The following is a 13,466-nucleotide window of genomic DNA, read 5'->3' on the forward strand; positions in this document are numbered from 1 at the left end:
GGTCATCTAGTCCAACCCTCCCTTCCCCCCAAAAGCAGGAGAGAACGAAAGGCAGGGAGAAAACAGAAGGTCATGAATTTGGGGTGAGAAAGAACAAAGGATCCTATCTCCTTCCAGAATGATCTGCACTGGGGGGGTGGGGAGATCAGAGCTGGAATGCCTAAACCAGGAGCCGAGGTTGCGCAGTGGTTAGGGTGCAGCACTGCAGGCCACTTCAGCTGACTGTTATCTGCAGTTCGGCGGTTCAAATCTCACCGGCTCAAGGTTGACTCAGCCTTCCATCCTTCTGAGGTGGGTAAAATGAGGAACCGGACTGTTGTTGGGGGCGATATGCTGACTCTGTAAACCGCTTAGAGAGGGCTGAAAGCCCTATGAAGCGGTACGTAAGTCTAAATGCTATTGCTATTGGCGACCTTAAAAACACCCAAAGAGCCACAAAGGTCCTAACTGGAAGCCCCCTCCCCTAGTTCAATCCTGGAGCTGAGCGGAAGTCTGGTTCCCCCACCATAGAGTCTCCTCCTAGAGTGGCGTCCTTTTCCCCCTACCTTCCCTAACCCAAAGCCAATTGTGGAGCCGCAACAGAGGGATGAAAGAGCCACTTGCTTCCTCCTTAGAGATAGGTGACACTATAATACTTTAAAGACTTATTGTTATTTGATAGATAATTATGAATCCAAGGAAACAAGGATTGTTACAAATGAAAGAATATTAATGGTAATTTGAATACATAATGTCCAATGACAGCGAAATATCCAGTTACGTCTAATGTAAACCAGTGATGTTAGTCCTAAACTGAAACCTGTAACCAAACGACATGCTGGATGAAAGGGAGGAAAGTTGCTCTTTGTTCTGCTCTTGCTTTGTTTTGTGTTGTTTCGCTTAAAAAAGAATAAAAATATATTTTAAAAAAAGAAAGAAAGAGCCACCTGCGGCTCCAGAGCTGCAGGTTGCCGACCCTCTGGCCTAAACAGACGTCTTAGGGGAAAAAAAGAGGATGTTTTCTGTCCATCCGCATCTTGCCTCGGATTTAGAAGGCAAGAAATGGGCGTAAAGGACATGAAACAGGAAGGTGACAGGGGTTCCCGGGGGTTGGCCAGGGGATGAAATGCAGGGAGGAGGAGGAGGAGGAGGGGGAAGTAAATAAAAGGATACCTTATTCTTGAAGTAGACCTCAATGGGCATAATGAACCCCGCGTAGCCGGACTCCTCCACTTTGTAAGGGGGCTCTTTGCAAACTGGGGGGGGGGGGGAGAGAAGAGAGAGAGAAGCAAAAAAGGAGCGTTATCAAACCTCCCCAGCAGCACCGAGTAAAAAAGCAGGAGAACGGCAGGCAGGAGAATCACAACGGTGGGGCCAAAGCGCCACACTCTTACTACCCATAATAAGGAGCTGCAGGCAAATACCCGGCAGTTCACTTAGTGACGGTTTGAGGGCTCTGAAAAAAAAGTTACTTATGACCGTTTCCCACAACCTACGACGCTCGCAGCATCCCCATCGTCACTCGACTCAAATCCAGACCCTGGGCAACTGGGCTCGCACTTATGACAGTTGCCAGGTTCACTTAACGTGTGGCTAACTTAACCACTGCAGTGATTCACTTAACGACTGGCGAGAAAGGTCGTAAACACACGGCACAGGGAGGCATGTTGCCTGGCATGCGCAGCATCGCCCCTTCCTCTTCTGGGTTTCTGTCGCGCAGGGGAAGATCAGGTGGCCTGTGTGTGTCCGGCAGTGCCGGAAATGGAAGACCTGGTCTTCTGTTTTCCAGTGTGAGCATGCGCACCGGCCAGCTGAGCCGCACGTGTGCATGTGAGGCAGTAGCTGGGAACCCTGCTGGCTGGCGTGCGTGCATGCACCGGAAACTCATTCTCTGCTATTTAAAAGAAGGAAAAAGAACACAGGGGCCTCTTCAGATCAAGCATTTTGTTTTAAAAAAGCTTCTTCGTTTTGTTAAGTTGTCTGGGATAATAATAGAATAGAATTTTATTATTTGTATGCCGCCCTTCTCCGGGAGGACTCAGGGCGGCGAACAATTCAAGGGGGAAAAAAGGGGACCATAAATAAAACAAAATACAAATAATAAAAGTAAACAACAGTCGCACAACCATACATGTCGAGAGGGGAGGGAACTCATCACCCCCAGGCCTGCCGGCAAAGCCAGGTTTTGACGGCTTTTCGGAAGGCCTGGAGAGAGGTGAGGGTCCGAATCCCTGCGGGGAGTTCGTTCCAGAGGGCCGGAGCTGCCACAGAGAAGGCCCTCCCCCGGGTAATAGCCAGGTGGCATTGGCTGGTAGATGGCACCCGGAGGAGGCCAACCCTGTGAGATCTAATGGGTCTGTGGGAGGTAATTGGCAGCAGGTGGTCTCTCAAGTACCCATAATAATAATAATAAAGCAGTCTTTGAAAAATAAGTCTAATCATTTGAACCTTCTACAGGCATTTATAGTTATTGACTTACCTCCTTGCAGTAAACATCCTGATTAGCGCAAGGAAAAAAAAAATCTGGCTCTGCCTCCCAGACAATTTGCCTCCTTGGAGCAAACAGCAAGTTTCACTTTCAATTTCAGCCTCCCCAATCCCCATTTTCCCCGTTTGGTGCAAGGAGGTAAATTGCTGGGAGGCAGAGGCCAAAGGGGGGGGGGGAGGGCGGTGGGTGGGGCTACATTCAGTGTATGACACACCCAAATTTTCACCTTCTTTTAAGGGGGGGGAAAGGTGCGTCTTATACTCTGAAAAATACGGTACTCCCTTTTCGGTGCCACTTGGTGCCCAAATGGTTCGCCCTCACATCAACAGAGTCAGAAAAGACCGGACAGAGGGCACTCCAGCCTCTTCTTGAAAAACTTCCAGTGTTTGAGCTTCTGGAGGGAAGCCACAAACTGTTTCTACAGAGTACAGAAGGGACTTTAAAGGTCATCTAGTCCTCCTGCCCAGCGGGAGACCCTACACCAGTGATGGCTAACCTTTTCCCCATTGCGTGCCGAAAGCCAGGGGAGCAGAGGATGATCATGTGGGGCGTGCCCACCCCACCGCATGTGTGAGCAACCCCTGGCCCTACGCATGCGACCTCTACCCTCCCCCCGCTTTTGGCACGCGATGGATCCCCCTTTTCTGCCCTCCCTAGGCTCCAGAGGCTTTCTATGACGGGAGAAAAACGGCCCAATGCGCAAACGGAAATCAGCTCCCGAACTTCCGGTTTGCACGTTGGGTTGTTTTTCACCCTCCGGAGGCTTCAGAGGGCGAAAAACGTCCGAAAATGAAGGCCAAAGTCAGGTGGCTGGCGCATACATGCACGCTGGAGCTGACAGGGCAACACCTCGCGTGCCCTAACCAATGGCTCCGCGTGCCACCTGTGGCCTACCTGCCATAGGTTCACCGTCTTACGCCATTTCTGACCGAGGGCAGCCCAGTCTCCCCTTGAAAGCCTCCAGGAGCTCCCACAACCTCCGGAGGCAACTTCTCTTCCATGGGTTGATGGTTCTCACGGCCAGGAAAAAATCCCTCCTTACTTCTAGGTTGCCGCTTGGGACCCCCCCTGGGCAGCCTCGCTTGCTTGCTCGCAAGAGCCAAGGTGGCGCAGTGGTTAAATGCAGCACTGCAGGCTACTGCTAGATCAGCAGGTCAGCGGTTCAAATCTCACCGGCTCAGGGTTGACTCAGCCTTCCATCCTTCCGAGGTGGGTAAAATGAGGACCCAGATTGTTGGGGGCAATATGCTGACTCTCTGTAAACCGCTTAGAGAGGCCTGTAAGGCCTAGGAAGCGGTATATAAGTCTACTGCTATTGCTATTGCTATTGCTATTCACTCACCACGTTTTGGTTTAGGGAAGCTCTGATGGAGACGGAAGACCACCCTCTCCACAAAGTGCTGAATCTCAAACTGTTCCGGGCCTCGTACGAACACCATCCAGTCGTGGGTGAAGCCCTCTGTGGTGGGCTTCTTGCGCAGCTGGGCACGGTGTCCGAGCTCCAACTTCACCTGGACTGTACACTGGGAAGGGGGAAGGGGGTGTGGGAGGGGAGGGGCAAAGGAAGAGAGGGAGGGAGGGAGGGAGGGAGGCAAAAACACCTAGACTGTTAGATCCATATAAATAAAATCAACATAAAAAAATAAAATAAAATCAACAGATCCAGCTGGTGAACTGCAACGGTGACTTTCTTTTTAAAACCCCGCGGACCACCAATACGATCTGCCTAATGACCGGCTGGGTGCGCGTGGTTAGGTGGTCATGTGACTGGGTGAGTGTGGCTAATTCGATGTCACTCACGTCAAGGGGCGCCTCTCCGGCCTCTCCTCGCCCCTCGCCTGCCCACCCGAGCTCCTTAGGGCCCCAACAGGAAGCAGTTGCTGGAGCTAAGCAGCCACCAGGAGAAAGAATTGGCAAAAACAGCTGGGTTCAGATTGGATCTGACAGAGTAGAAGCACCTCACTGAGGACTAGGAGCATAGTCCTTCCCAAGCAGAGGGAAGACCTGTGGGAGTGCAAGGCTGGGTGCCAGTGCCTGGAGGCTCAGCGGGGCTGAGATGGTCAGCCAGTTCCAGGCCATGATGCAGTCCCACTGGAACGAGGCCCTCCAACTCTTCACCAGGAGGCCGAAGCAGATGCTAAGTCGGAATTTCTGCCTTCCTCCGACCCGCCCCAAGAGACCCCGAAGGGGGAGACTCTCTGCAGCAACATAAGCGTTCATTGCACGTATCCGTCCCAGGGGCCGTAGTTTGAGGGCCCCTGATTTAATGCAATATAAAAAATGCAAATAATTCTTCTGCGGACCACCGACGTTTCCTCACGAACCACCAGTTGGTGACCGCTGGTCTATAGTTCAGGAAAGACAAGAAAGACGATTCAATTCCTTGGCTTAAAACTAGCTTTTTCCAACTGGCTGGGAGCTCGGCGGCTCACGCGACAGCTTAGCCGAAGGATGCTCCTTCAGGAAAAAAACAACTGATTTGAGAACCTAACATTCAGGATCTGGGCCCCACTCAATTATTGGAAAGATAGAAAGCCTACTGCACATTAATTTCTCACGGACAAACTCCAGGTCGAGCTCCCAGCAAAGGGCTCCGTCCAGAGGACAGATCCAGTGCCTGAAGGCGTACCCTCTTCCAACTGTGAAATGGGACTATTTACAACACACACACAAACACACACCGTGTGGTTGGGAGTCAAAGGGGCACCTTGGGTTTTCTTAGCTCTTCTAGCAGCACAGCAAAGCAGCACAAAAAACAACAACAACAAACCGACTACGCCCACATTCTTCCTCTTCAAGTTGTTAAAGTCTTTTTGCCACTTTGGGGATATGTTACCACGAGTTTGCGGGAACGGAGAGATTAGCCCAGAGCAGATAGCCTCAGGAGGGCCCTTTGCAGCCCAGGGACTAAACCATTTCCTCACCTGAGAAAATAGATGCCTAAAAGCAGGTAGGTAGGAAGAGAGAGAGAGTAGTTAGGGAGGTAGATAAAGGGATAGAGAGAGAGAGAGAAATAGAGATAGAGAGATACAGTAGGTAGATAGACAGAAAGAGAGAGAGGGTGTAGGTAGAGGGATAGAGAGAGAGAAATAGAAAGAGATAGAGAAATACAGTAGATAGGTAGGGAGAGAGAGAGTAGGTAGATTGGTAGGTAAGTAGAGACAGAAAGAGAGAGAAATACAGTAGGTCGGTAGGGAGAGAGAGAGAAATAGAGACACAGAGAGAGAGACATACAGAAGGTACGTAGGGAGACAGAGAGAGTAGGTAGGTAGTTAGATGTTTCCAGGTGTATTTTATCCATGTGCTGGAGAAGGAAATCGCTGACAATCTGCAGCACCTAAGACTGTTTCTGCTGGCACAGCACTTGATCCACGTAACTCTCATCAATCAGTTAAAGAGCTTTCCAAAAGGAAAAAAAAAGTTTTTGCACTCTGCAAATATCCAAAAAATGGCCATTTTTTTAAAAAAAAGGCATGAATAGCCTTTGGGGGGCTTGCAGAGTGCTGGGGGGGGGGAAGAGCAAAAAACAGTCTTTTGTGTGAAAACGGGGTTTTTTGTAAAAAAAAATGGCATGCATAGTCTTATGGAGGCTTATCGAGTGCTGCTGGGGGCGGGGGGGGGGGGGGGAAACAGCCCTCCCCAGCCCCCAGGAACTCTCTGAAAGCCTCCATAAGGGTATGCACGGCCATTTTGGTGAAGGGGCGTGGCTTCGGGAGGCAAAAAATGCTGTCTTTTGATGTATAAGACGCACCCAGATTTTCAGCCTTTTTTTTTGAGACAAAAAGATGCGTCTTATACTCCAAAAAATACAGTAATAAAAAAAAAGAGTTTAGGAGTGGATGGTCTGTTGAGAAATACAAGTAGGCCTCAGGTTAAGGGACTTGTTCGTGGTTACAACAGCCACGAAAACAGATTCGTGTCTACGAAGGTTGCAGAATTAACGTCACCACCTTCTGCGACCTTCGGATTCGCTTTACAACCGTTTTACTAACTTAACAGCGGCAGCGGTTCACTTAAGACCGGTGGTGGCAAGAGAGGTCGTGACATGGGATAAAGCTGACTTTAACGACCGCCTGGCTTGGCAACCAAAACTTTTGTGCTCGTAAGGTGAGGATGATCTGAGGTCCCTGCTCCTGAACTGCCCCCGTGGTGGGGCAGTAGGATAAACTGACATGAAACCAACACTCGGCTGTCAGGTGGAAGATACGAACTCAACTCAAAAGCCGGCCAGGCACGTATAGAAGGGTGAGAACAGATGTTGCACAACTGCTAAGAGGTTTTCTGGCACGAATATTGGTGGAACGGTTAAAAAAAAAAAAAGGAGGATGGGCCCCGGTGTCTTCACAGCTGACTTTAATATCATCGGCTGGCCTTTCGCTGTAGGCCCCTCAATTTGTGGGGTTTTTTTGGCTCCCACACGGATAGCCCAAATTCTAGCTTTGGATGTCCGACAAAGATCCCATGCTTCAACTTTTATAAATATCTATCTTGCATACCCAAATGCTTAAGAGTTTGAATGTTGATGCAACCTTTCCCTCGTTTCGCAGATCCGAGATGCCCCAGGTGCTTATAAAAGTTGGAAGGAACGGCACAAATACAATCGATACGCAGCTAAATAACTTCTCTTCTTCATTACAGTAACCAGCAGGCTCAACTCTCTCTCAGTTCAGTTCAGTTTATTACATTTATATGCCGCCCTTTTCCCCCCCGAAGGGGACTCAGGGCAGCTCACAACTCAGCCAGGGAAGGGGAATACAGACAAAAATTAAAAAAAAACAAAGCATAACAATACATAATTTAAAAACATACAACAGTCATACCATTCGAGACGGGGGCAACAGCTCTTTAGCCCCAGGCCTGTCGGAACAGCCAGGTTTTAAGGGCCTTGCGGAAGGCCTGGAGGGTGGTGAGGGTTCGAATCTCCACGGGGAGTTCGTTCCAGAGGGTTGGAGCAGCCACAGAGAAGGCTCTCCTCCGAGTAGTCGCCAGCCGGCATTGGCCAGTGGATGGAATTCGGAGGAGGCCTAATCTGTGGGATCTAATCGGTCTAGTGGAGGTAATTGGCAGCAGGCGGTCTCTCAAGTACCCAGGTCCAATACCATGAAGGGCTTTATAAGTGATGACTAGCGCCTTGAAGCGTATCCGGAGACCAATAGGCAGCCAGTGCAGCTTGCGGAGGATAGGTGTTACGTGGGTGAACCGAGGTACACCCACGATTGCTCGCGCGGCTGCATTCTGGACAAGCTGAAGTCTCCGAATACTCTTCAAGGGCTGCCCCATGTAGAGCACGTTGCAGTAGTCCAGTCTAGAGGTCACAAGGGCGCGAGTGACTGTTGTGAGGGCCTCCTGGTTCAGGTAGGGACGCAACTGGTGCACCAGGCGAACCTGGGCAAATGCCCCCCTGGTCACAGCCGACAAGTGGTGTTCAAAAGTCAGCTGTGGGTCCAGGAGGACTCCCAAGTTGCGGACCCTGTCTGAGGGGCGTACTGTTTCTCCTTCCAATGACCATCGTTCCTTGATTTGGCCTAGGCTGCAGTCCTAGAGGGCAGTCCCTTAAAACACGAGCCAGCCATGTGCGGCGGCAGCCAAAAAAGCCAACGCAATCCTAAAATGTATTAACTGAGGGATGCAATCAAGATCAAGGGAGGTACTAATACCACTCTATGAAGCCTTAGTAAGGCCACATGTGGAATAACTGCATCCAGTTTTGGTCCCCACACTATAAAAAGAGTTTGAGACTCTAGAAAGAGTGCAGAGAAGAGCAACCAAGAGGATTAGAGGCTAAAACCTAGGATGCAGGAACTGGGCCTGGCTAGTCTAGGGAAGAAGAGAAGGACCAGGGGAGACAGGAGAGCATCTTCCAATACTTGAGGGGCTGCCACAGAGAGGAGGAAGGGGGTCAAGCTGTTCTCCAAGGCCAGACAAGGAACAGCGGATGGGAACTGATGGAGAAAAAGAAACCTGGAATTAAGGCGAAACTTCCTGACAGTGAGAACGATCAACCAGCGGAACAGCTTGCCACCAGAAGTTGTGGTTGCTTCAGCACTGCAGGATTTTAAGAAGAGACTGGAAAACTAATGGTCTGGAATGGGTGAGGGTTTCCTGCTTCAGCAGAGGGCTAGGACAAGATGGCCCACAAGGGCCCTTCCAACTCTGCTATTCTAAGCTCTTGAGGTTCCCGCAATACCCTAACCTCCTTTGTTATGATAGGTCAGTGTTTCTCAACCTTGGTGACTTTAAGTCCTGTGGACTTCAACTCCCAGAATTCCCCAGCCAGCTCTGCTGGCTGGGGAATTCTGGGAGTTGACGTCCACAGGACTTAAAGTCACCAAGGTTGAGAAACACTGTGATAGGTAAACCCAGGGCTGCTTACAAGCCATTATTTGCAGCTTGTTATTTGTTATTTTATTATTTGTATGCCGCCCTTCTCCGGGAGGACTCAGGGCGGCGAACAAGAGGGAAAAAAAGGGGGGAACATAAAAGACAAAATACAAATAATAAAAGTAGACAACAGTCGCACAACCATACATGTCGAGCTGATCAAATTGGCACAAATTGCAACTGTGTAGAGTTTATATGTCTTACCAGAGTTACCTGCTCCCCACTTTTGCAAGGGGGACGACGACGACCCCTTGTTTAGTGACCATCTGAAGCAGTAGTGAAATTCATTATTATTTTTTACTACCGGTTCTAGAGGCGGGGCTTGGAGGGTGGGCGTGGCAGGGGGAAGGATACTGCAAAATCCCCATTCCCTGCCCACTCTCAGCCGGAGTGGCATTTGCCGGTCCTCCGAACTAATCAAAGTTTCCGCTACTGGTTCTCCAGAACCGCTCACAACCCACTGGGATTTCACCCCTGACCTGAAGGTGCCGCACTGAACTGTGGAGCGACAACTTGAAGTTGTGGCCCATTGTAGCATTGCCCAGCAATACGCGATTGCCATTCAGGTGCTGGGCAATCAGCACGGTGACCAATGGGGAAGCTGGCGGGAGATCGCAAATGGCGATCCCGGGACTCACCCAACAACAGCGGCAGTTAAGTCAGCGTGGTCCTACTACAGGCAGTCCTCGACTTAACGACAGTTCGTCTGGTGGCCCTTCAAAGTTACAGCGGGGCTCAAAAAAAGGTAACTTAGGGCTGTTTTTTCATCGTTACGACTTTTACAGCCTCCCCCAGGATTCAGATGCTCGGCCACTGGTCCATGTTTATCACCTTCCCTGCATCCCGGGATCGGGTGACCCCCTTCTGCGACCTTCTGAACCGCAAAGTTAATAGGAGGAGCCGGAACAACTTAACGGCCAGGTTAGTAACTTGTCAACTGCGGTGATTGACTTACTGTGGCAAGGAAAGTTGTAAAACGGGGCAAAACTCACTGAACAAACGTCCACGTAACAACAGAAATTTGAGGCTGCGTTGTGGTTGTAAGTCGAGGACTACTTGAATCAATCAATCAATCAGAAGAGAGCTGGAAGGGACCTTGGAGGTCATCTAATCCAACCCCCTGCTCAAGCAGGAGACCCTGGACCATTTCAGACAAATGGCTGTCCAGTCTCTTCTTGAAAGCCTCCAGTGGCAGAGCATGACTTCTGGTGGCAAGCTGTTCCACTGGTTAATTGTTCTCACTGTTAAGATGTTTCTCCTTAGTTCCAGATTGCTTCTTTTTTGGGTGAGTTTCCACCCGTGGCTTCTTGCCTTCTGGTGCTCTGGAGAATACGATGACCCCTTCCTCTTTGGGGCAGCCCCTCAGATATTGGAATATTGCTGTCATGTTCCCTCTAGTCCTTATTTTCTCCACACCAGTGACTGCAACCTTTTGGGCACCAGGGACTGGCTCCATGGAGAAAGGTTTTCCTGTAGACCGGAGGGTTTTACATATTGCCTGCATCCCATGGACAAGGCTCCGCGTGTTGGCACTGACCCATTGACAGCATGCTTCAGACCAGTCTCTGTCCACAGACTGGGCTCTACTCTGTCGTCTCGGGGGCCTTTAATCCTCTCAGTTGCTCTTCTCTGCACTTTTTCTCAGCGTCCTGAAGCCTCATGGGCTCTTGATGCAAAAGCCTTCACGTCAGACACACCTACTCTCACCCAGCTGCACCAGGTTGCAAGGGAACATCAGGATCGGCCTAGGGCTGGCTGCAGATGCCGGGACTGATGTGCAGAATGAGTGGGTGGGTGAGTGGGCAGCCATCCCCAAATGCAATGGGAGGGGAAGGAAGCTGCAGGCAATATGGGGGTGGTGGTGGTGAATGAGTGGAAGAGCCTCTGCTCCCCTCCCTCCCCTTGAGCAGGGAGCTGGACTAGAGGACCTCCAAGGTCCCTTCCAGGTTATTTTATAATCTGTTCTATTCTGATTATAGTTATTATTCTTAATAGGTGTCTCAGTGCCTAAGATGCTGAGCCTGTCGATCAGAAAGGTCGGCAGTTCGAATCACTACTACAGCCCTCCTGCTTGAGCAGGGGGTCGGACTAGATGACCTCCGAGTTCCCTTCCAGCTCTGTACTGTTTAATTTCTATTCCCTATTCTTCTTCTCTTCCCTATTCTATTCTTATTATAATCTATTATTATTAGGTGGCTCTGTGACTCTGAACTTGTCAATCAGAAAGGTTGGCAGTTCGAATCCCTAGTACAGGCCTCCTGCCTGAGTATGGGGTGGGACTAGATGACCTCCAAGCTCCCTTCTAACTCTGTTACTGTTTATTTTTCTATTTATAGCAGTAATAGCAGTAGACTTATATACCGCTTCATAGGCCTTTCAGGCCTCTCTAAGCGGTTTACAGAGAGTCAGCATATTGCCCCCAACAATCTGGGTCCTCATTTTACCCACCTCGGAAGGATGGAAGGCTGAGTCAACCCTGAGCCGGTGAGATTTGAACCGCTGACCTGCTGATTTAGCAGTAGCCTGCAGTGCTGCATTTAACCACTGCGCCACCTTTCTATTCCATTCCCTATCCTCCTTCTCTTCTCTTTTCTAATTATAGTCTCTTATTGTTATGTGGCTCAGTGGACAAGACACCGCGCTTGCCGATCAGAAAGGTCAGCAGTTCGGTGGTTCGAATCCCTAGTACAGGCCTCCTGCCTGAGCAAAGGGTTGGACTAGATGACCTCCAAGGCCCCTTCCAACTCTGCTCCTGTTCTATTTCTATTCCATCCCCCATTCTTCTTCTCTATTCTATTCTTGTTAGGGTCTCTTATTATCCTATTCAATTCTATTTCTATTCTATCTATTCTTCTTTCCCTGCCTTGAGGAAGCCACGCCCCTTCAGGTGGGCAGGCCCCTCCCCTCTCCTCCCACCGGGGCAGGTGCTTCCCCCCTTCCCCATCTTTCAAAGGGGAGGGCACCCTATTCATCTCCCCCCCCGCCGCCGCCCCCCAAACAAAAGGCAGGCGGGGGGAGGAGGGGATGCATGAGGACCTTGGTGGGCGTGGCCAGCCTCGTGGCTCGCTGCCCAAACCCCGCCCCTTTCCGAAGGGGGTGGGCGTGGCCGCCGCGCGCCCAATGAAGGCCGGCCCCGCCCATTCCCGGGGAGGGGGGAAAGGGCGGGGCCTCCTCCTATTCCTGCTCCTCCTCACCTGGTTGTCCATGGCTGGGCCGGCTCCCCCTCAGGCGGGTCGGGGCCTACGGCGCTCGGCTGCCTTCAGGGCTCGAGGGGCGGCTGATGCTGCTGCTCCCGCCGACGCCGCCTCATGGCGGGCTGCCTGCCGGGCGGGAGCGGGCCTGGCGTGTTGTCCTCGCCGCGCTGGGCCCGGCCCCCTCCGACGCTCGCTTGGCCGCCAGCGCTGCTTCTGCTGCTGCTGCTGCTGCTGCCGCCTCCACACCGGAACCGGAACCCCCGCCCCTCCGGCCCCGCGCGAGACGGGCAGCCGCCCCGGCCTATGGGAGCGCTCGCTTCGGCGCCTCTCGGCGCCCGCCAATGGGAGCGCTGCGGGGAGGGCGGGAATAGCGGCGGCCAATGGGAGCGCGCGCGCGGGGGGGGCGCGTTGCCAGGGAGACGGCGGAGCGCTGCCAGAGAGAGGGAGGGAAAAGACCCCGAAGGCGGCTAGTCCTCATTGAGGCACCTATGGTCGCGGATGCGAGACTCGCTTAGCTTGTGGAGAGACCAGAGGTGGGAGAAGACAGGGTGGACACTCTCAAGAGAGGGAGACTTTGAGGTGGAGGTTGGGGTGAGATTCCCCCTCCCATAACTTTTGTCATGTCGGGTGGGAGTGCGTTGACTGGGCACAGAGATTTGCCCCAAGTTTGGCCTCCGCAAACCATGGGAACCTGGGAAACAGTAGCAGGGAGTCCTCAAGTTATGACCACAACGGGAACCCCAACATTTATGTGGCTAAGGGAAGACACTTTGGCGAGTTCTGCCCCGTTTTATGACTTTCTTTTGCTGCCGTCATTAAGTAAATCACTGCCATTCTTAAATGAGTGAATCTTCCCCTCCTTGACTGCTCATCGGGTCACAAAAGGGGAATCACTTCTCTCTCTCTCTCTCTCTCACACACACACACACAGAGAGACAAACTGCAGCCGTCGTAAGTACGAGCCATTTGCCAAGCATCTGAATTCTAATCACGTGGCAGGAAGAGATGCAGCAGGGGTCAGAAGTGCGAAAAATGACCGCAAGTGACGTGAACGGTCACTAAATGGAAAGTTGGGGACTACGTATACTTAAGTATGTTTCCTGCCTTGAATTATTTATTAAATAATAATAATAAAAATAATAATAAAAAGGACAGGACATAAATGCGAGTGGCTCTTGTCTTGCCACCCACTCCTTCGGTGTTGCCACGGGCACCCGGAAAAAAAGCACCTTATGACCTTTCCTCACACTTGCAGTCTCCCCACGATCACATCAACGGAATTCTTGGCAACGGACTCCGTACTTACGACGGTCACAGTGTCCCGGGGGGAATGACGCGATCCAAAAAGCCAGATTCCCTTGAGAACCGTGTTGACGAAGGACCGCAGTGATTCCCTTTAACAACCGTGGAAAGAAAGATTGCAA

At 51.3% G+C, this 13,466-nt stretch overlaps 1 protein-coding gene across 1 annotated transcript in view; it reads right to left on the bottom strand.

Annotated features, from left to right (window-relative positions):
- Positions 1 to 12,294, bottom strand: part of MLLT1 (MLLT1 super elongation complex subunit) — a 34,091-nt gene extending 21,797 nt beyond the window's left edge. The window contains exons 1-3 of the mRNA XM_087703408.1: positions 12,043 to 12,294; positions 3,810 to 3,990; positions 1,153 to 1,235 (exon numbers count right to left, since the gene is read on the bottom strand). Of these exons, the coding sequence (XP_087559534.1) occupies positions 1,153 to 1,235; positions 3,810 to 3,990; positions 12,043 to 12,054 (276 nt within the window). The 5' untranslated portion in view covers positions 12,055 to 12,294. The remainder of the gene's footprint in view (positions 1 to 1,152; positions 1,236 to 3,809; positions 3,991 to 12,042) is intronic.
- Between the last annotated feature and the right edge of the window lie 1,172 nt (positions 12,295 to 13,466).

Source organism: Thamnophis sirtalis, unplaced genomic scaffold, assembly GCF_051295495.1.
Source record: "Thamnophis sirtalis isolate CommonGarterSnake01/CBP01778 unplaced genomic scaffold, rThaSir2_p1.2 scaffold_1, whole genome shotgun sequence".
NCBI classification, from domain to species: Eukaryota; Metazoa; Chordata; class Lepidosauria; order Squamata; family Natricidae; genus Thamnophis; species Thamnophis sirtalis.